General features: G+C 39.7%; 3 protein-coding genes across 4 annotated transcripts; 1 reads left to right on the forward strand and 2 right to left on the reverse strand.

The window, feature by feature from the left end:
- Positions 1-1,031: 1,031 nt before the first annotated feature.
- Positions 1,032-10,895, reverse strand: mgrn1b (mahogunin, ring finger 1b). The gene is made up of 16 exons (XM_080043590.1): positions 10,591-10,895; positions 9,567-9,685; positions 9,320-9,408; positions 9,072-9,218; positions 8,567-8,684; positions 8,356-8,422; positions 8,142-8,185; positions 7,993-8,040; positions 7,510-7,578; positions 7,231-7,390; positions 6,995-7,104; positions 5,826-6,040; positions 5,408-5,519; positions 5,279-5,324; positions 5,050-5,163; positions 1,032-2,544 (listed from the first exon to the last, which is right to left on the reverse strand). Exons 1-16 carry the CDS (start codon positions 10,676-10,678, stop codon positions 2,432-2,434), a joined length of 1,659 nt encoding a protein of 552 aa, XP_079899716.1. The 5' UTR covers positions 10,679-10,895; the 3' UTR covers positions 1,032-2,431.
- A 1,916-nt stretch (positions 10,896-12,811) lies between these two features.
- cdip1 (cell death-inducing p53 target 1) lies at positions 12,812-18,881 on the forward strand. Of its 2 annotated transcripts, none has more exons than XM_080043811.1 (6): positions 12,812-12,858; positions 13,736-13,781; positions 14,366-14,503; positions 14,871-15,038; positions 15,721-15,997; positions 17,185-18,881. In XM_080043811.1, the coding sequence occupies exons 3-6, from the start codon at positions 14,428-14,430 to the stop codon at positions 17,294-17,296; spliced, it is 633 nt and encodes a 210-aa protein (XP_079899937.1). In that variant the 5' UTR covers positions 12,812-12,858; positions 13,736-13,781; positions 14,366-14,427; the 3' UTR covers positions 17,297-18,881. The 2 variants fall into 2 exon arrangements, with proteins under 2 accessions (XP_079899937.1, XP_079899938.1); XM_080043812.1 differs by having other exon boundaries at positions 14,871-15,017; positions 17,185-17,312.
- Positions 18,882-19,302: 421 nt separating this feature from the next.
- polr3k (polymerase (RNA) III (DNA directed) polypeptide K) lies at positions 19,303-21,283 on the reverse strand. The gene is made up of 3 exons (XM_080043813.1): positions 21,062-21,283; positions 20,812-20,899; positions 19,303-19,435 (listed from the first exon to the last, which is right to left on the reverse strand). The coding sequence occupies exons 1-3, from the start codon at positions 21,170-21,172 to the stop codon at positions 19,308-19,310; spliced, it is 327 nt and encodes a 108-aa protein (XP_079899939.1). The 5' UTR covers positions 21,173-21,283; the 3' UTR covers positions 19,303-19,307.
- Positions 21,284-21,476: the final 193 nt, after the last annotated feature.

Raw genomic sequence — 21,476 nt, forward strand, 5'->3', positions numbered from 1 at the left:
CTTACATACTTCCATAGTGCAATAATAGAAAATGTATCCTGTAATGAACTGTCACACAAGAGCAGGCTATTTTATGTGTGCTTCATCTGCACTAAATCATTCTTGTTTGACGATGAGACGACCTAATTATAAAGAGACCATCACATACAATAAAAAATGTCCCCTTATTTAATTTTTGTAATATTTACATGTATAACCTATATCTATAAATAACACAATGGTTTATCTACCAGCTTTATTTTCTGTACAAATTGACTATGAGCATAAAACTGTGCTTTCAAAAACGGCAATTTCTACACTCTGTTACACACAAGACCTTTCAGGTGGAAGATTAACTGAGAGCCTGACTTCATTGTTTTACAGCTGTCCAGGGTCCATGTATGAGAAACTGCAGTGTAACCCAAATCCACAGGACAGTTTTACCAGCAGAGGGCACTGATCATCCTGATGCACTCGTCTTTGCCATGTGGACACCATGTTATTTAATAACCTCCAATATCTTACTTACCTTGCTATACTTTCCTTCTTTTTGTTTAACTCATGGGCAGATTTACCAATATTTAGCATGCATAATACCTACCCCTACATACATCCAATTATTTCCAAAACGTCTTAGCAATTCCCCTCTATCATTAAAATGTATACCCAAAGTTCAATATAAATCATTTAATCAAATATATTATTGCAGTAGATTGGAAATGATTGGAAAAAAAAAACTGTAAATGTTGTAATGGATCAGGAAACTGGCAGATGAAGTACTGAATATTTGTTTTTTATTGTTATACACATGCTGCTAAACTTTACACACGAGGAAAGACGAGTATTGATTTTACAGAGAGCCACAAACCACCTACTGTAGAGTTACCCTGGATACCAGGTCAATAGTGGTCAGATGGGGAACAGGAAGGCACAGTGTCAAGTTGAAATGGCACAGAAGAGGACAAAGGGGTAGAGACAAAAGAATGTAATAATATCACATAAAAAGAGTGAGGGGTTAAAGCCTCTACAAACACATGCAAATTTTAGCCCACTTATTAAAAAGCAATGTTTGCATTTATTGCATTGGTTGTGTTCCTTGCAATCAAACGTACATTAAGAAAATCCACTTGAACCTAAATACTCAGATTAATGCATAATTGATACATGGTCATAACATAGTAAATTAACAGTTCAATTAAATATTGAAATAACAATACCAAGATACATTTAGCCAGAAGCATGAAGTTGGCGATAGAAAAAAAGAAAGAAAAAAAAACGGTTCTGTACATAAGCATAAAAAATCCTGTTTATGGGCTGAAAACTGTTGTATTGTAGCATTTAGAAGAACATTAATGTCCAATGCAACAAGCAGGCAGCTATATCAAATCAAGGCACATATATCTATATGCATGACGCTACACATACAGGACCAAGGTAAGTTAAGGAGCTGAAGCCGAAAACAAACACCTGACCACCTTTTCTTTTTTTGCAGCTACATCACATAAGCAGACACCGGCATCGTCCCAAAATGCCACATCTAGGACAGGCACACTTACTGTGCCATACTGAGCTATAGCACACATGTAGCTGGAGCGTCTATGCTTGTTGCAGGCTTAAGCTATCTTTGAATTTAGCTGTTAGGATGTTACTCTGATCGATTATCCAAGTCCTTAAATAATTTGCATGTTACTTGAATCTAGTTCCATTACTTCAATATCAGGAAATTCTTTAACAAGTATACCACTTTGGAGGTAACTAACTACACAGGATTCTAGTACAGTTATGATACAAAGATAACACATCGTTTGAAATAAAAATTATATGAAATGTTTCAGACTGCATACAACCCAAAAGTCTCTTCATTAACTCTTCTCAGGAATGGATTATAAACGATTTTGTCTGGAGTGTAAAATCGCCTCAAATGGACACTTTTGAATTTTTTCAAATAACTATTCATGACCAAAAAATAACTTGAATGGAAAAGCAAGTTCTCAAGCAATTAATGAATTCCACTGATCAATAACATTTCTAAACACAAGCTGTATTTATACATTATTCTGAATTTAGTGTCAAGCAATTGATACAGAGTTCATTTAAAATAAGTGTGCTTAAAGCACCACCATGACAGGTAGTGAAATATCTATAGAGTCCACATTACTAGACCACACGTCTGGCCAAGACACACAACTGCACACCATCTGACATAGTTAATGAAATGTTGGGAACAATATCTTTCTTTAAACGTTATATATTTAGTGTTAATGAGTTATTATTATTTTTTTATAATATCAAAGACATTGATAGAATAAACAGAGTCCTTCCTCATCCTTTCAGGGCTGTTATTGGCTCTGAGCACAAAAGCGTGAGGCTGGGTTGAGGGGTAAAAGGATGATCTTTGTAAAGCATATATCTGTTCTGATGGATGGGAGGGAGGGAGAAGGCTGGACAGGAGTCAGGGGCTGAGGTGCTCATCCTCCATATGAAGGCTGCTAGAGGGACACAGGAGAGGCTGGCTGGAGCAGTTTGTGCTCTGACTTTTCAGGCTTTCTGTTGACTCTGATGACCCTGGATAGGGAGAAACAACAGATCAGCAACACGGCTCAATGAAGCCGTCAGTCAGGCTTCACATAAGTAGAGCAGGGCATAAGACACAGTGCTCAATCTTGATACAGGGTTCTCACACATTTGCAAAACTTCCCCATAACCTTATTTAGGCCTACTTCACAATGATATGGCTCCATAACGAAAAACTCTTACTGCATTTATCTTGAGCCATGTCTTATATTTTGGCCATTTGTTCTTTACGGGTCATACATAAACTAAGAAATAGTTTATGTATGACCCACAAATAACGTGTTAAAGCAGCTCCGAGTAACATTTAAATATCTTTTAAACAGCCTCATGTTTCCTCTGATAATCATAAATTACCTTTAACAGCAAACGAGACCATCAGTGCAAAGAAGGACGTTTTTATATAGTTTTTATTACTGCTTTTGGTCTGGTCGCACACCCAGTCCGATTTTCGGTTCGCACGTGCAGGCTCTATTGTCACATATCCGTCGCAGATTTCAGTGTGGTGCAGCAACGCAATTTGAGAAGCCTATCCCTCCAGGTGAGGGAAGGGGAGCGGGAGCCTTGTTTGAGACAGTTATTTGTCGTCATAATGACTGATAACGGGGCTGAATCATCAAAGAAAAAAAGAGAAAATGCAATGAAGAAAAGCTAAAAGGGAGAGTGATAGGCGGGCGGGAGGGCGTTGCCAAGCAACATATACACAATTTCACGGGAGCGAACTGCAGTGTTTACTCCTAAATGAATGAGCGATAGCCTACTAAAACAAAGTTTACTTTGCCTCACCATCATCAGATGACCATTATTCATCTGAAATAGTCATTATTTACAACAACATAAACACATTACCTCATCGTGATCCATACTAACTGCCGTCTCTCGTTCATTCGCTTTCTGTGAGGACACGCAATCTTTCAGCTCCGTGAGAGTAGTTAGTGACACTGCATCAACTCATTGCAATCAGGTGTGTGTGGCACTGATAGGCCTTTCACACCAAAATGAACCAAGAGTCAGTTCCAGGCTGGTGTTGGGGTCAGTTCAAAACTGGTTACAGCCTTATCCCAGTTATGAACCGGTTGGTTTCACATCGACCGGAGACAGCCATGGAGCCGGCAAGAGAGCAACGTCATGACGTCACTGTAAACGTGTGTGTATGTCACCCGACGCCGCTGCTCTTGTGGCTAACGCTAAAGCTACCGCTAGCTTTAAGCACAACAACAGCGGCGAATACGTCTTATTTTTACACTTGTTGGCTCTCGCTTTGCTTTCTTAAGCAAACAGGACCCATACAGCGTATTCTCGCCGGTCAATTTGATCGCTACGTTCGGTAATTATGTTATGTTTACGTCTCGTAGTAGCGGTGTTTTTAAATATGGCGGGCATGAGGTTTGAGTTGCTCTGGTTGGTCAGGATAATCCCTCCCCCAACCGTTCGCGCAAGCAGTTCTTATCAAACCCTGCTCAATCCTGGGGTATGAGTTCCCCCGGTTTTTACGGCCCAGAGCAGGCTCTCTGGCGGTGTGAAACCAAAACACTGGCTCTAACTCCGAACAAGCCCAGAACTAGCGCCGATTTTGCGGCGGTGTGAAAGGCCTATGACTGGCATTAGTTGATGCTGTGTCACTAACCACTCTCACAGAGCCGAAAAGAGTCCGGTGCCCTCACACTTTCAACACACGGACATGCACTATATTGCTTCCTGATCATTTGAATCTCGCATGCCCGGCACGAGCTAGAAAACAGCTTCACACGACAGCTGGCGTCGTAAAAATACTACCGCTTTTCTCCAAAGGGGCCGCCAACGGACAAAGTTACTCGTAGTGGCTTTAATAAATAACAAATACAAACAAATATATAAAATACAACCAAATATTTTCACAGGTGAGCTGACAATCTTCCTGGAAGGTGAATAGCCCTGGGCATGCCTTTAGAGTGGCCAGAATGAAAGACGGGGATGAGGCCCATCAATGATAATTTAGGAAAGAAATTGTAAAATGAAAATGAAAACACCAGCCGCGTCTTTTTTCTTCCTCTTCTAGTTGTAATGAGATGAGAATGGATCTATTTGTGGAGAACAGGATTGGGTGGGAGCGATAGAGCTCGTACACAGAAGCAGAGCAGACAAGAAAGCCTACATACCACAGTTATTCCTCCATGCCAATAGAGCAGGAATCAGGACCCAGAGCTGCCCAAAGTGAGATGGGACGAATAGCCAGGATGGCAGGGAAAAGGAGAGGAGTGTTAGGGAAGAGAAAGGCAGAAGAGCACACAGGTTAGATGCAAAGCACACAGAATCAGAGCCTCCAGTGTCGAGTCAAGAAGAGAAACGTAAAGAGAACCAGAAGAGATTCATCAACGAGCAGGTAGTCGAAAAAATGAACAAGAACCAGAAAATCTGTTTTGGACAATACTACCAATTCTAGGAGCTACAGTGGCCTTCAACATTTTTCCTGACAGCCTGCTGTGTGTCTTCTTTGTCCTTGGCAAAGGACTTTCTCACCTGGCAGAGACAAGTCGCCCGGTGGGTCGCTCTCGGTTTTGGTCAAGCTGCTGTGTTCACTGCTGCAGTCCTGAAGGATGTTTGCCCCAGAATGCATCCTGTCCTCTCTGTCCTCTGGATCACCCAGGAGAGCAAACGTCAATGTATCTAACTCTCAAAACCAACCAATCTTTACATAATCCACTTTATTAACTTTTCACTGAGTGACAAATGAGAAAAAAAAACTCACCATCATCTGGAGACAGGGATTCTGCCACGTCCTCTGCAGCTGTGGCCTGAAGGAACAAAGGTCTTGTTAAAAGCTTTTAATTGCAGCAGAGTGGAGTGTGATATGTGAGGTGGTGAGCTGGCAGCTTACGTCTGTAGGCGCGGGGCTGCTGGACAGCAGTGTGTGTGGCTGGGCATCAGACATCTCAGACAGCTTCTCCTCATCTTCCTCCTGGATGGGAGAGGAGGGAGACCTAAGCGTACTGGAATGGGGGACAAGGACATGGGAGAGTACCATCAATACAGAAAGTTACAAGTAACACAGGCCATTTATTATCAGTTACAGCTACCTACATGGACAGATTGTCAACCCAATTACACCACAACCATTAACAAAACATCATAATGTCCACCAGATGTTGTAGTTTTACAAATATATATATTTGTTAAATGTCTTGGGGCAGTAGCATGTAGAAGGCGCTGTCTACAATTAGTTCATGACTTCATTGTCTAAACTGAGTTAACTCTGCAGCAGCCAGGCCAATGTGTATCCGTAGTTATGACATTACCTGTCTGGTGACTTGCTGACTTTGCCTTTCTGCAGACTGCCATCACTTAAATGCTCTGGGGAGCTCAGCTGTCTGCCGTCACCTCCCAGCCCGCCAGAGAAGTTGATGTCATCGTAGAGTGGGGCAGCGGGCACGGCAGGAGACACTGAGCACATGCCGTTCAGAGCCTCCAACAGAGAGATGGGCTCAAAGCCGGGAGGAACCGAGTCTGTGCTCTGCAAAGAAACAGATGGTAAATGGTAAATAGACTTGACTTATATAGCGCTTTTAAGACGATTTTATCAGCCCCTAAGTACTTTACATTTCTTACCACATTCACCCATTCACACACACACACACTCCGATGGCAGTAGCTGCCTTGCAAGGCGCTCTCTGAACCATCAGGAGCAATGTAGGGTTCAGTGTCTTGCCCAGGGACAGTATGACATGTGGCGGGGAGACGGGGGATCGAACCACTGAACCAGTGGATGACCGCCCCTGCCGCCCACACAAACAAGGATAGCCGACGACAAGCTGATGAAATGGCTGCATAATTATACAGAGCACTATTAAAAAAGATAAATAAAAGACTATTTAAGTATTTTATTCAGAGATGCGCTATTTCCAGTTCAGGTGTTTGATCCTTAGCTAGTATTAGTCTGTGCTGATAAATTAGTCTGATGCATTTACCATGAACAGTTGCTGGGTAACATGCCTTACTATAAGCTGTCATGGCAATATCATAATGAAGTGCAAAAAAAACGATACAAATCTAAATAGGTTCTGTGGAGAAATGAGTTATCTTTTAGTGGCTAATACAATACTTCTCTGTCACTCCTTAACACATTCATTCAGCAGTCTTTGTGCCTTCCTTTCATCATAACATAGGCCTAGACACAACTTTACAGTTTTTTACTCAACTTTGTAAAAGTTGGTCTAAATATAGCTCGCATTCCTTGTGTTTGACTTCTTATCGAGTTATCATTTTAAGGTATAAAATTGACTTAATGGAACACTTGGGAATTTGAGCTGTTCAAATACTGCATCCCTTGCAATGATTTTACTGTAAAACTTCATATCACAATAAAGACTGTGTTCTGTACTTTTGCCCAGTTTCCCCTTGATGTTGCTGCAAATCTTTTTTTTTTTCAGATTTGACCGGTTATACACAGCTTTTGCATCAGACTTACTGAGTGCTCGTCATGGTCCATAGTCTGAGCGAGAACAGGGCTGAAGGACACAGGGGAAAGAGCGCCAGGCTTTTTCCTCACAGCTCTGATCTGCAGCAAGGCTCTGAAGGCTGAACACAGGGTCAATTCAAACACCATTATTATAATGTCAATTCATTATTTTAAACACTGAGTTCTCTTTCACATAGCATCCACAAAGCCTCTTTGTGAGCTGCAAGTAATGTTACACTTCTTACGCAGCCGGCAGATGGGACAGTTGTTGGCCTGGTAACGCAGAGTGTCTGCGCAGGAGTTGCAGAGACACAGGTGTCTGCAGGGCAGGATGAGTGTGTCTCGCAGGTCAGACAGACAGACAACACACTCGTTGCTGTTGTCACTGTTCTCATCATCTGATGGCTGGAGAAAGGAAAGCTAATCAAATCACAAGTCTTTCAGGTCACACAAATAAAACATGAACTAACTGTTACACAGCATTGGGTTTCCTGTACAGTAGGTGATAATATCTTCACTGGTACCTTGGTTTCTTGGTTGTTTTTGTTCTCGATCCCATAGATCTCCTGTAAGAGGTAGCTCACACGGTCCACCTAAAGATACAGCAACATTAAATATAACATTCATGTGTAACGAGGACAATGATTCATGTATTTCATCTGTGAGAGTTAGTTTTTAAACTTATAATACATCTTTTTGAACACATTCTTGATAAATCCCAATACTGATTTCACATCTAAAAAAAAAACACAGAAATCTATGCAAAATAACGTATGCAAAGTTCAACAGCTACTGAAGAAATCTACTTTATAGCCAGATTCCCAGGGGTCTCGGCACAGATTTTTCAGAGCTACAGATGATTATGAGGGCCACAGACGCTCTGCATAAAACATGCTGTAGCTCGCATATGGTCTTTACCCACTTGGATCTATTGTGAATTAAAACAAATTGCTTGAAGCAAAGTGAGGATATCTACAATAGGTTCCTCTTCTAACTTTAAAACTTACAATTTGCTTCTGCTTCAGCGGCTTGACAGAGAAACTGCCATCAACGTGCTGGAAATGAAAGAACAAACAAACATGTTTTAGCTCATATTTATAAAAAACTGTTTTATGACTGAAATGATTTGCTTTTTTTTTTTTAGACGTACACCTACTCTTTCAAAGGCTGCCAGAAGTACATGAGCATGTCCAAGGCAATCTTGAAAAGAACCAACAACATCCGTGTTAATTCAAATGTGTATTTAAGCTAACAATTCAAACTGCTAACAACATATCCTAAGTTAATATCTCCAAAATATTCCTTTTACATATGTACAGCCAGTCCCAATAGAAAAGACAAATCGTCCTGACTGTTATACAGAAACCTACCATCCCCTTCATCGACCACAGCTTGGATCACCATGGGAAACACTCCTCGGTCCAGATCAAAGTTCAACTTTACGGCAAAAAAATACACATGTTTTATTAATCACTTATAAACAGAAGACATGATGCACACAAAACGTGTAACGTGTAAGTGTTAGCAGAGGATGAACTAACACTAGTGGGGACTAGTTGTGAAACTGCTGTTGACACTTACATCTTCCTCTTTCCACTCGCAGAAATCTATTTTGAACGACGGCATGGAGAACTGTTGGCACACCCCTCGCTTGTAATGCACAGTTTCAGAGACCAATGATGGATTCTTTGGGCTGTACCTGCACACATTGTGTTAAAGAGAAAAACTGATCAGTGTGCACTGTGCAGGAAGATGAAGAAAACGGGATAGCAGACAACAAGAGAGGCATTGTTTGATCTTTATGATTCCAATACAATGTATTATCTCTCAGTCTCGTCGCAATAACTTCAAAACTAACAACTTCTTTCATCTGCTATAAGTCAAGTGTGCCGTATCCATGGCGACTAGTGGTTGCTAAGCACACAAGGTCTCTATTCTAGTCTTTGTGCTCTGAGGTTTGAATATAAGTTCCCATAAAAGGAGTTTAAATGTCTTTGGCACACTGTTTATCATCCCTCGTGCTGGTAATAAGTAAAGATGTGACTCATCCTAATATAAAAAAAGAGCCTTGAGATCCAATTCTTACACTGCCATCCCATTGGAGAACTCCTCGAATGCTTGGCAGTAGAGAGTGATGGCCACGCGGGCATCTGCATCAAAGGTGAACTCCACACCATACTGAACCTTTGGTTTTCCACCCTCCTCCACCGGTGTGTCAGAGTCATCTTTGTACCTACAGTATAACATTTGACAAATAGTTTTTTCCTTAGAACAGTTCTTAATTTTCACTGTGTGCATCATGTCATAGTATCACATTCACCGCACTCTCTTTACCTGACCAAACGCAAAGAATCCTTTCTGATATTGACCAGACTCCTCAGGGTTTTCACAGGCTCGTGGGGTGCAGGCGTCACATACGGAAACTATTGAAATAACAATAGCAATGTGACCGATTATTCTTGATTATATTTGAAATGTACAAACACAGTTTAACTAATCAAATGAGTAATTACTGGTGACATAAAATATAATGAAACCTCAGATGATTATACAACTAGGATAACGAAACATCTGTTCTCACCTGCACTGGCCTATTTCCAAGAAAATTCAGGTCCATGTTCTCTCCAAAAAGGTATCCCTCGGGATGTGGCGTGTCGAATTTCTCTCCTCCCATGAAGAAGTGGGTCGCAAAGTAATTCCCTGAGGACAAGAGAGACAAAGATGAATAAAAGGCAATGCAAGCAATTTACTATAGTGACACTGAACCTTTTCTTTAAAAGGTACCTCTCTGTCAGTGGCAAAAATAACTCAATTTAAATACAGTTACTTCTGTGCAGTCTGCAGTAATATCAAAAAGCAGGAGCCTCAAGAAGACTCATCCCCCATCTATAATACGAAAAAACAGGAGTTCCCACCAACCCATAAACCAGTAACTGTATTATCAATCCTCACCGGGCTCCGTAGGTTTACACTGAGATACAGGAGATTATACAACAATCTCTGAAAGGCCAGCTGACAATGCAATGTCTGCTGGTTTTTATGGGCTTGAGTCAGATTTATTGGCCGCATACACCCATAGCCATCTCTCAATACTGCGTTAATACTGTTAAACTATATATTAAATATCTTAATAACAAACGAATGATCAACATGTAAGACTGAAACGTACATATTTTCAAAGCTTCAAAGCTGAACACAAAGTGGAAAATGTACCTTAAAGGTTATTGTTTTGGAAACTAAAAATGTTTTTCAAATGGGAGTCTGGACTCTGGATGTCAGCATCATTTGTCCCTCAGATCTATTTGCATCAATTTAATGCGGATAAAACACTTAGTAGAAGTCTGTACATCGGGTGTTTGTCGATGGAGAAACACAATCACGCTTTATGGATCACGGTGCTGTAACTAATGCTAACAGGAAATACAACTTGATTCAATCTGACAGTCCTCGGCAGAAGCTCGATGCCCAACACAAAAGACTACTGTACAGATCACAAGACATTCTGTATAACGTGACTTCTCATCTCTACTCGTTGATACATTAACAGCTATAAGACAAATAATTAAAAAATGTGAATTCAGATAAAGTAATTGGCCATTACTTACCAGATTTGGGTGGAAATCGATAGGCCGAGTTGGCCTGGATATCAATATCCTCAACACCAGCGATTCTACGACTCAGGATGGACCCCATCTTTCTCTGCTTACACTTAGCTAGCAGCTAACAGTGCGTCGGCAGCTCCACAAAGCTCTGCCTTCAGCGTACACGAACGCCAAAACGCAGATAGCGTCGACCCGAAATACACGTGTTCGTTAATTTAACATTTTACACGTTCTGTTTATATCGGCGGTGGCTACTGTGTGGATGCTAATGCTAACAGGAAACAAATTCAGGCGAGCTGTTGTTTTTGCCAGAGCCAGAGCTGTGCTAACAGGGAGGCAAATCTGATTGGCTACCCCCGAGCGTTCCAGAAAGTCGGGGCGTTCGCTGTGAGTGATGGGACCGCCCGGCGGGGAGGAGACCAGGAGGGGAGGGGGTCTGCGCGAGAGGGTGAGCTGGATTTTTTTTTTGTAAAAAGACGACGATGTATTTTTATATTGATAGAAATGATAATTTAGACCTGACAATAGCTCATAAATAAATATCTTTATTCAACCTTTTTTTTAGTACGTTTTTTTATTTTAACTGTTGCAGTGTCTGCCGTAGCACTCGGAGGCACTAGTTAAAAGTTGATTTAGAAAGGTGCATTTACTGTTACTCACATTCAAGAACTGCAACATTACGTTTATGGCACGTAATCCTTTACATACATATGAATTCATCCAACTTATTATTACCGTAGCTAAATAACACAACAGCAACATCAACATTGTTAAATATTTTCATGTATACGGTTATTTTCATAAGGTTTTTGGGTATTGCAAACAAGTCTAAAAACTCAGCAGAAGTGCCAGCTTCTCGGATGTGTGAGGTTGACCAGCGTTCACGCGACAATTTCTGCCCTCTAGCGGTCAGAGTGAGAAACTACACCACATTCCATTTACCAAACTAGCGTCATTGCAGACTTGGAGAACTTCCTGTAAGCCCTTTCAAAATAAAGTAAACACAGACAAACCGTCAACAGCAGAACATAAAATCGTGAACGCTACATCATTGAACACATTCGGTCTATTGATACGTGGCTTACGCACAGGGTAAATATTTGTATTATTATTATTAGCATCAATAATAGTGTTGCTAATAATAATAACTGTGATGGCTAATTTAAATGTTATACTGTGTGTGATATCAATATGCAAAATATTGACAGCACCAGTTTAGTTGATAAGTGGGAGATAATGTCACCAATCAGACCAATATGGGCAGTGATGAATCCGGTTGAACTCTCTTATTATCTCGCCCTCCCTTTCGTTTTACCTTGGTCACATTAGTTTGAAAGTATTTACCGGAAATGTTGGCGTTGTTTTATTTACATTTAAGTGATTTTGACTAATGTGATATCATATTGCAGTTCGTCACCTATATACAGTATGTCTATGGCAGTTCGTTACTGTGGCCGCTAGAGGGCAGCGAATTCCATGATTCAACAGTCTTTTCCCGTTACTGCTAGCTGTAGTTTGGTCTGGCTGTGAGAGCAGTGAGAGACTCCCTTTTTTAACAGTTGTATTTATGAAATAACTAACAGTATTTGTGCTTCCGTTGTCAATCATAGTACCTCCGCAAATAATCTCAATTCTTATTTTGTATTAAATTATATTGCTTCAGATGTTAGCGGATTCCAAATATACACAGATCAAACATCACCTCACTATGACCTCACACTAAACAGCTCATTAGTATTATTGTCACAGAATGCAGTAGACATAGTCATGAGTCGTGTAGAGGAGCACCAGTAGGCCTAATAGTAGAAAAAAAAATCGTCATAAATTCACATAGACCTTCAAGCTAGCGCCACTGCAGTTGCTTATACCTCCTCCGGTAAATACTTTCGAAATACATTAATTGATTTTGTATTTGTTTTTATTTTATACGGTTATATTACGTAAGCAACTTTAATAACAAAAACAGCGTGTTTTGATTTGAATAAAATAAGGTTTGACTCACGATTCAACTTTAAAAGCACTCTTCAAACTGCATAAACTGGCTTTTGTGGATGTACAATATTAGTGCTTTCTTGTAGAAGATTTAATTATATACCTTTGCCACTTCTCAGATAAGTTTTTTAACAATTTCCATGTCTGCTAAATCATGTTTAATGCTTTCGGGATGTAATCCGTGTGAGCGGATGTTGCCTCTATCGGAGGCTCGTACTAGTACTAACGTCAAACAGCTTCAGTGACACTGCGGCCAGGCTGCGTCTCCCATAAAATCAGGTAATTTAGCTTTCAGCTCCCTGACAGCTGTATCTCTACAGTCACGAGAAGAAACAACGTTTCACAAAGCTATGGAGCGGACTATTGGTCCAATTGGTTGGTGTCGTGCTTTATCCTCAGTCTGTTGTTATTGTACATAGAAGGGCGTCGCTAGCAGGCGAGCTAACGACAGCTAGCAAAACATGCATTGCTTTGGTTCATCTAAAAATACTAAAACAAACCACATCTCCGTCGTCAAAATGATCAAGCCTAACTAATTGAAAACACTCATTATCAATCGTTTCTTGATTATATTCATAATAATTAGGTACGATGGGATCTCTGCATGTAGCATAAATACCACTGCGTTATTTATGTTAGCTAATGTGTCAATAACCTGAGATATACAGATATTTGTGTAAGACATGAGACCCAGTTTAAGTTGACATCATTTCTCACTGCTCACTTCCTCCATTACGTAACTAAATTCTTCACGGTTAGTTGTGCAAGTAGCGCTGAGCTGGATTATCTGGAGGATTTAAATAAATACACAGTCTAGCTACCTAGCTAGCTAGTGAGCTGGGAAGCGTTAGCGTCATATTGATAAGGGTTGGTTGTTTTTATCTAACAGCCAGGCATCTGCATCAACACTAAATGTTGCAATGATGTTTCGGCTTTGTTTTTAGGTTGTGTTTATAGGTTGTGTTTACTTTCCGGTGTTCTGTGGTGACACAGCCAATGGAGTGACACTATTATTGTTGATTTTCTGGGAAATTAACTCCAGTATATTTTTAGAATCCCTTCTGTGTATCTACTGTCCAGGTGTATTTTATTCTGATCTTGCCCTTTTTGCAGATGTACTTAACGTGGATATTTTATTTATTATTTGTTATTACAGGTTTCTGCCAGATTCACTAGGTGGATTCTTTCTTTTCACATTGCAGGTAGTGTTTTTTGTCTTGTTAACCAGTTATTTGTGAATATGTTGAGAAAAACTGAATGAACCTCAATCAGTTTCCTTTGAGAAACACAGACATGCGGTAACATGCTGCTCTTATTTTACTGTGTTCAAATTTCCCTGTGGCCCTCTAAAATAATATAAAATAATTTATTTACTGACATTTTTTGAACATTATATTGTGCTGGGCATATGTTATTTAGTCAAACTTAAAATCCTGCTCTAGCTTATGTTGTGGATTTATTCACATATATTTTTTCGTTCAGGCATCTAAAGTTACAACATATTTATCTTAAAGATCCGTTTTGTCAACGCCTCCTTTACTCTAATAAACCAGTAAAAAAAGAAGACCACTATCAGTCACTGTTTTCCATCACAAAGTCGCTAAAAACAACATCACTGCACTTCTGAAACTTATGGTGCGTGTACAGGCTGGCGTCAGCAGGTACACAGAGTACTTAATTAGCCCCTGTGACTGTTGTTAAGAAACTTTTTATGACTTGGTAGAAGTCTGTGTCAGAAAGTAACGAGCCAAAGGTCTCAAACTGTGTCTGTTTTCTTTTTCTTCAGGATAAAAGTCAACAGGAGAGTTCCGTGTCAAACCCCTTTCCCTTTACAGACATCCGGCCAGTATGTCCAGTGACCCACCTCCTCCGTACCCCGGGGGTCCCAGCGCCCCACTCATTGAGGATAAGAATGGACAACCAGGTAATACAAGTAAACGTGCAGAACTGTTGTGAATAGGCCCTCACAAATACAGTATTTGAGGTGACTTTAATTCCTACTTTTAAATTGAGATCAATTCAACAACAAGCAGAACGTCTCTCGCCATGGAGATGTAAAAATAGTCCCAGTATTTGTTAAAAAGTACACTTGTGATTTGCTAAAGCTCTGAAACTCTTATTAAGAATAAAGTGTCTTGAGTAATAAGGTGAAATAGCCGGCGCCAGAGAAGCAGGGGAGTGTGACTTCTATAATACAATTTCCATTAAAACACAACACTCATTTACTTAACAAAAATCGCAAAAGCAAACATGTGTCTTCATTGCCATTCTTTCTTTTATGTGTGAAACAGTTCCCGTGAGAACTGCTCCAATACAGGGACAGCCGCTGCCTCCAGACTACGGTCCTCCGCCCTATGAGGCCACAAATCCGGGCTTCCTTCCCCCACATGTCCCCGGAGAAGGACCTATGCCCATGCCCATGCCCATGCCCCCACCAGGTGCAGCACACAGTCTAATTTGTAAATAAAAAAACACACACACACACACACACAGCGAGCGATTATGTTATTAGCAAGCAGTTCCACTGTTAGTCCGACTCTGAGAAACATTATTTTTAATTCAAGTCATGTTTTTGGCCCTTTGGCCTGATGTTATCCCAATTTTATATTCACGTTTAAAGGTGCAGTGTGTAATATGACATCATCAAGAAAGTTCTACAAAGTTCTAGAATGCAACACTCCCTGGGTAACCCCACCCCTTTAGAATAATAACAGAAGCTACAGTGGCCTTCAAGGACAAGAACAATTCTACATTTTAAACAATGCACCTGATGACATTCCAACTATGACACTTTCAAGATGGCGGCACTAGGCCTTGGTCCAAAATATGCAGAAATATGGACATATATGAGACCCTTTCTAAGGGAGAAAAAAACATTCAAAACAATTTTTTCAGCTATTATGCACTAAATTAAATGTACTTATGGATATTATAATTACTTTCTACAAAATCTGCTAGGAAATAAAACCCAAAATTCTACACACTGCAGGTTTAACCTCAGTGTGTTCTTAACAAATAAGTTTCTTTTTGGAAACCCTGAATATCTTTATATATTTCCAACCATATTGGTACAAGTTAAGCTGTGTCTAAAGTTATAACAATACAGTATATTGAATGTCAGCTTGTGTGTCTTTTCCAAAGGTGGCCCCTACCCACTTCCACCCGGCCACTTCCCTCACCCAATGCCAGGACAGATGGGTCCTGGTCCCAGTCACTTTGTCCACATGGGGGGCCACACAGCCACCGTCCTGGCCCCTCCAGGAGCAGCCACCACTGTGACCGTACTGCAGGGGGAAATGTTCCAGACCTCACCGGTGCAGACCGTCTGTCCGCACTGCCAGCAGGCCATCATCACCCGCATCTCCCACGATGTCGGCCTCATGAACACACTCTTCTGCCTCTTCTGCTTCTTCGTAGGGTAAGTAGATCGCACAGGTCACAAGTCTAGTAGAGAGAAGATCTGATATTCCACTGATTAAGGTCGTCTAATAGTTGTTAGTGGTAGGTTTTGTGCAGGCATGTTCCCAGATAGGATCCAAGGGGGGATTCAGCCCCTGCCCTTGTGACAATACCTGCCCTATCAAATATAAAGAAAGAAATACAGCAGTATCCACGAAAATGATGTCTTATAAATTTAGGAAGAACCCTGCATGCTTTGCCCTCTTAAATTACCTTTGCAACTTATCCTTACTTGTTATGGAAAGCACGCATCTTTCCATCCCCACCCGTTTAGTTATAGTCAATGATATCACTCAGGTAGGCACTGTTTTGATTATGAAACCAGCCCAAACAACAATTACTTTTTATGTTATCTATAAAAAACTAAAGTCAGTAGGACTTTGTTGTTATTTCCTCATCATTAACCTCTGTAGTCTGTACCTCCTAGCAATCAAGCCAGTCTAATTTGCATTAAAATTCCCCTGTCACACAGGGAAATGTACAAATATGCAGTTCATTTCTGAAGCAGATGGTTACGTTTTGCATAGTTTTAGCCCCTGCCCCCATCTGTGCACAGCCCTGGTTTTGTTCCATTGTTGGGCTCCTGGATGAAAGAGGTTTTGAAGGCTGGCCTTTTTAATCATGTACTTTTATCAAATTGTATAGCTTACATTAATGATATACGTATATTTTTCTCTCTCAAGAATGTTAGAAAAAAAAAAGTTAGTTTAATAATATCATTGAGGCTTTTCCTCAGCCAAATGCCGGTTCTCTCAGTAACCTGTTCACATGCAAACCCAGTGCACCTGTTTGTGGTGTGACACATGCTAATTAAAAGCTACTGTGGAAGACAAACTTAACTCTAAATATGCAGACATGTAGAGTTACAATAATTTCACCAACATGTTCAACATGTAACGTACACAGACCACATTCAAATCAGTAAATGAGCAGACACTCTGCCTGTCCCAGCGCAGGGAAAATACACTATAACAATTTAGGCTTTAGTTGCTGTTGTCACATGAGCTATGCTGACTCCAGATGTCTGCATGATTAGAAAAACTTTTTAATTCTACTTCATAACCACTTCTTAATCTTCTCTGGGCAAATGACATGTATAACCATGTGCAGGTGTAAAGATTTTGTCTGTCTGTTCCTCATTTTCAGGTGTGATCTCGGCTGCTGCTTGATTCCCTGTCTGATTGATGACCTCAAGGATGTGACACACACCTGCCCTTACTGTAAGGGCTACATTTATACATACAAGCGTATCTGCTAACCACCGACGGCTGTATGCAACAGAGACATGTACGTGTATACACATAAACTCACAGCTCCTGCTGCTGGTAGTGACAGGCTCCCGCTCCCCATTTTTGCAAAGTGTTGTGTAGCCCTCTTTAATTGTAAGCACAGTTTTTCTCTTTAGTTCACAAAATATTTACTGTATATATCTTTCCGCATAATTATTTTATGTATAAACATGCATTTGAAATGTACAAATCTCACTGAACTAGGGAAGATGTAGGGCACATAAACCTCCACAGAGATGGATAATCAGCAGGCACACAGGTGCATCTGCTCCTGTATGGAAACCTGGAGAAAAGGCTTGTGATGCTACTAATGTTAATGAAGGAAATAATCTTTGGACAGACAGCCTTAGTTAGAGAAAGCTGTACAAACGGTCACTTTATTTATTTGAAATCATCTGTGAATCATGCTGAGAAGCAAAGGTACTGAAGTCAAATATGCTTTTATTGTTTATTTTTCTTTATTTTTAAATATTCTACTATTTTAACAAGTTAAGATTGACAACTGTGAACATTTTTCGTCCGTGTCTGATAATAATTTTGTTCTTACAGACCTAGTTTTTCCTTTTATCATGATCCCTTTACGAATGTGAGCAAACTAACGAACCATTTTCAGCACGATTAGCTGACGTATTTGCTTGTTTGTTAAAACCCAAGATGTTAACCGCTATATTTATTCATCTTCTGTGCTTCAGTCGGAGATTTTTGGTTGATCTGTTATCGCATTAATGCTCTCTGTCCATAATGCATTTCATTTTGATAATAAAGCCAAGATTTGCACTTTAAGTTTGAATTCACATTTTCCTCTCCGATGCATTCTTAAAAGCTATCGACCTCAGCATTCACCATGGCATTTGAGAGGTATTAGCTTTGGGGAAAGGAATGTGACTTCTCATTAGCAAATGCAGTGTATAATTTTGGCTTTCACTTGGATTCGTTGTTAGCCGAGTGAATGCCACCATACATGCACTTCTTCAGAGTTTGATAGACTCAATGCAGAGCTGGCAGACATTGGAGACACACTGCATGACATGTCAGTAATCGTGTGTCAGTCTGATGAGGCTCCACACACTAGATTATCTTCCCACCGTTACTGTTGGCTGATTGTTTTTTGGCGCCACAGTAAACGGCTAGCTAGTTTAAAAAAGAAAAGTATTCTGACAAACAAATGACCAGTGGTGTCACCATCATCACATACCACTGTTTAGCCTGCAACCCTTCCAATATGGCGTCAGCCCTTAAAGATTACCTGCATTGCTCAGATGCATGTTAGATGAGAAATACAGATGTCTTTTGACTAATACTTAAATAGTGACAACTCTGCTAGGAATAAGCTTTAAATAAATTATTGTATCAAGACATCTTTGAAAATGACATTGTGATTCCATTGAGATTACTACTAACAATGAAACAACCATTGTTCCAGCACAGCATGCCCAACTGCCATTCAACTTCACTCACCAGGTGCAGAGTTTGTCTGCATGACATCAAAATGAATAATTCTTACTGGCTAGTTTCTTGACTAAATGTGCATTTGTTTCTTTCCTTGAGGCTAGCTAAGCTGTGCAAAATAAGTTCATTTTAAGTTGAAGGATTGCATTTAACTTTTATTACAAAGTACTGTATGCCATTGTTGTGGATAATGCTGGTCTGCATTGCTCTCTAAATGTCCGTGATATGTATAACTATGTAAGTCAAAATTTGTTTGACTGTTGTATACAGGTACTATTTTATCAATAAAAATCATAACATGATTCTTCATTGAAACTGGTTTTATTGTTACGAAGAAAATAAACTACGCCTGTAAAGGGAATACTGTGTGTGAATATGGTCTGCAAAGACAAAAAGAAAATTCTAATTATTTCCGTTTGGTCCACACACAAACAGCAGAAAAAATAAACTACCAGAGCCTGTTTGCAATATATGATTTCAAAAGGGATGACTGGAGTAACCTATGCTGCAAATGTCCAAAGTTCAAAGGTTTCAGTCTCTCCATCTGTGTCCACATGTGACTTTGCAGCATTTGTAGAAAGTTGTCATTGGTTCATCAGCTGATCTGGTTTGAATCTGCATGAAATATGCCCGTAGATGGCCACACTTGGGACAGGTTTCTGTGAACAAATACAAAGTAAGTGTCAGTTTGGAGCAAAAACCTTTTTTGGTATATGCTTTGTAAAGCAGGAGGCATCATATTCGACGCAGTTTGAAAGCCCATGATTAGGTCTAAAAGTAATGCAAGAATCATCCCCAACTAAACAACTTCAAATATATGGGAGAATGAAGCAAGAATGTCATATTTTAGGAAAGATTAGCATTTCAAATAAGCGCTAAAGTTAGACCGTTTATTAAATTAAATAATGCTAATGACAGATTGTAGGGTTTAGGATAGTTTAAATAAATAAAATGAGATCATTATCGACTGTGCTTTATCGATCTGACAAAGAGATTATTTATATCACATTTTTCCTATGACGACGAGAGCATGGCAGTACAGGTAATTGTCGAGTTTACAAAAAACACAAGCTTCAAATTTCTTCAGGATTCCTACAGCTTTAGGCAAGTTAGATTTAAGACTTTTAAAAACAATCGTGTGCCATGCCACTCGGAAATAAATAAAACAGAAATTGAAAAAAAAAGAGAAAAACAATCGATTTCTTTGGTTTAGGGACAATTTTAGATAAAAACATGACGACTTTGGTCCAGTGAAAAAGTAAGAAGATCTATTTCAAAACGTGTTTTTATTTGACATGTCATTATTGTATTTCAGGTCATTCAAAATCCACAACTTAAAGCCAATAATTATAACAATAAATTCATTAATAATGTAACTTAAATGTCTCAATGTGACCATATTGAATCATGCCATGCTGATTAGAGCTGCAAGGATTAATCGAATTATTGATTATTAAACTAATTGCCAACTATTTGATAATCGTATTGAGTAATCTTTTAATAGAAAATGTCCAAATTCTCTGTTTTCAGCTTCTCAAATGTGATATTTTCTGGTTTCTTTAATCCTGTTTTGACAGTAAACTGAAATATCTTAATGTTCTGGACATAATAATACATTTGAGGACGTCAACATGGGCTTTGGAAAGTTAACAGTGTTCACCATTTTCTGACATTGTACGGACCAAACCACTAATTGATTAATCGAGAAAGAAATAACCGTTAGTTGCAGCCCTAATGCTGATATGTGTGTGAGGCAATTCGTGAATAATGAATTATTAAATGATTCTACCGAGATTTTTAATTGAAACGTCAGGGGAAAAAAAGATGATTAAACTCTATTCCTGTCTAGTCAATGACATTTTAATATACATCATGGCCACATTTTTAAATTAAATGGTTCACTGTTTTTGCAGGTTTTTTAAGGATCTGTAAGAACCCTGTTACTAAGACAACGGACCCATGATCTCTTGTCAAATGTCTGTCCCTACTCCCTAGCCTGCTCAAGTCTACCATGAATTGTTTTATTGACACTTACCAGGTGTGGAGTCCACGTTTTCCCAAGCTGCCGCGCCACCAAGGACATCATCCACCTCTTTCAGTTTAGGATACTTTCTGTAATTTACCTGCCAAAAAGATACATGTGTCAACCTCACCTGAACTAGAGCAGCCACCGGTAAAAACGAGAAGTAGCACATTCAAGCCAATCCACTAAGACAGTAACGAGTAACAGAATAAGAATTTAAAGTGTCATTATGTGTGCCTTGATATTTTATCTCGACACTCACCTTTCTAGTGATGTTGTGTACATACGGACAGGTGTTGCAGGCGAACCTCATGCACTTCTGTCCTTCCTCGACAATTAAAACATTGCCGCAGGTTGGACAAAAAAGAAGCATGTTAGCCCGTAAATAAGGGTAACTGACAGCTACAAACTCAATATAAATACTATTTATTTAGAACTATTTACACTACTAGTCAACGGTTTCCCTGCTGTAAACACACCGGTGCATGTGGAGCAGCGGAAGAGAGGCTGGTGAAAACAGGTGCCACCACCTTTATCGCTCGACATGAAACGAAATAAAAATACGGAGTGGGTTTATATTATATAAACGAACACATCCCAAAATACTATCACCAATGAATAAATCAAATATTTCTTATATTTGTTTGTTTAAGAAATACATTTTAAGAAAATACTAA

This window comes from Ammodytes marinus (assembly GCF_949987685.1).
Source record: "Ammodytes marinus genome assembly, chromosome: 16".
NCBI lineage: Eukaryota > Metazoa > Chordata > Actinopteri > Uranoscopiformes > Ammodytidae > Ammodytes > Ammodytes marinus.

Coding starts and splice junctions, on each gene's coding strand:
- mgrn1b (XM_080043590.1), bottom strand. CDS start 10,678: ATGGGGTCCATCCTGAGTCGTAGAATCGCTGGTGTTGAGGATATTGAT. Junction 9,686..10,590: donor TCGATTTCCACCCAAATCTG/GTAAGTAATGGC, acceptor TCTTGTCCTCAG/GGAATTACTTTGCGACCCAC. Junction 8,041..8,141: donor TTCTGGCAGCCTTTGAAAGA/GTAGGTGTACGT, acceptor TTTCATTTCCAG/CACGTTGATGGCAGTTTCTC.
- cdip1 (XM_080043811.1), top strand. CDS start 14,428: ATGTCCAGTGACCCACCTCCTCCGTACCCCGGGGGTCCCAGCGCCCCA. Junction 14,504..14,870: donor GGATAAGAATGGACAACCAG/GTAATACAAGTA, acceptor TGTGTGAAACAG/TTCCCGTGAGAACTGCTCCA. Junction 15,039..15,720: donor TGCAGCACACAGTCTAATTT/GTAAATAAAAAA, acceptor TCTTTTCCAAAG/GTGGCCCCTACCCACTTCCA.
- polr3k (XM_080043813.1), bottom strand. CDS start 21,172: ATGCTTCTTTTTTGTCCAACCTGCGGCAATGTTTTAATTGTCGAGGAA. Junction 20,900..21,061: donor TACACAACATCACTAGAAAG/GTGAGTGTCGAG, acceptor TCTTTTTGGCAG/GTAAATTACAGAAAGTATCC. Junction 19,436..20,811: donor AAACGTGGACTCCACACCTG/GTAAGTGTCAAT, acceptor ATTTGTTCACAG/AAACCTGTCCCAAGTGTGGC.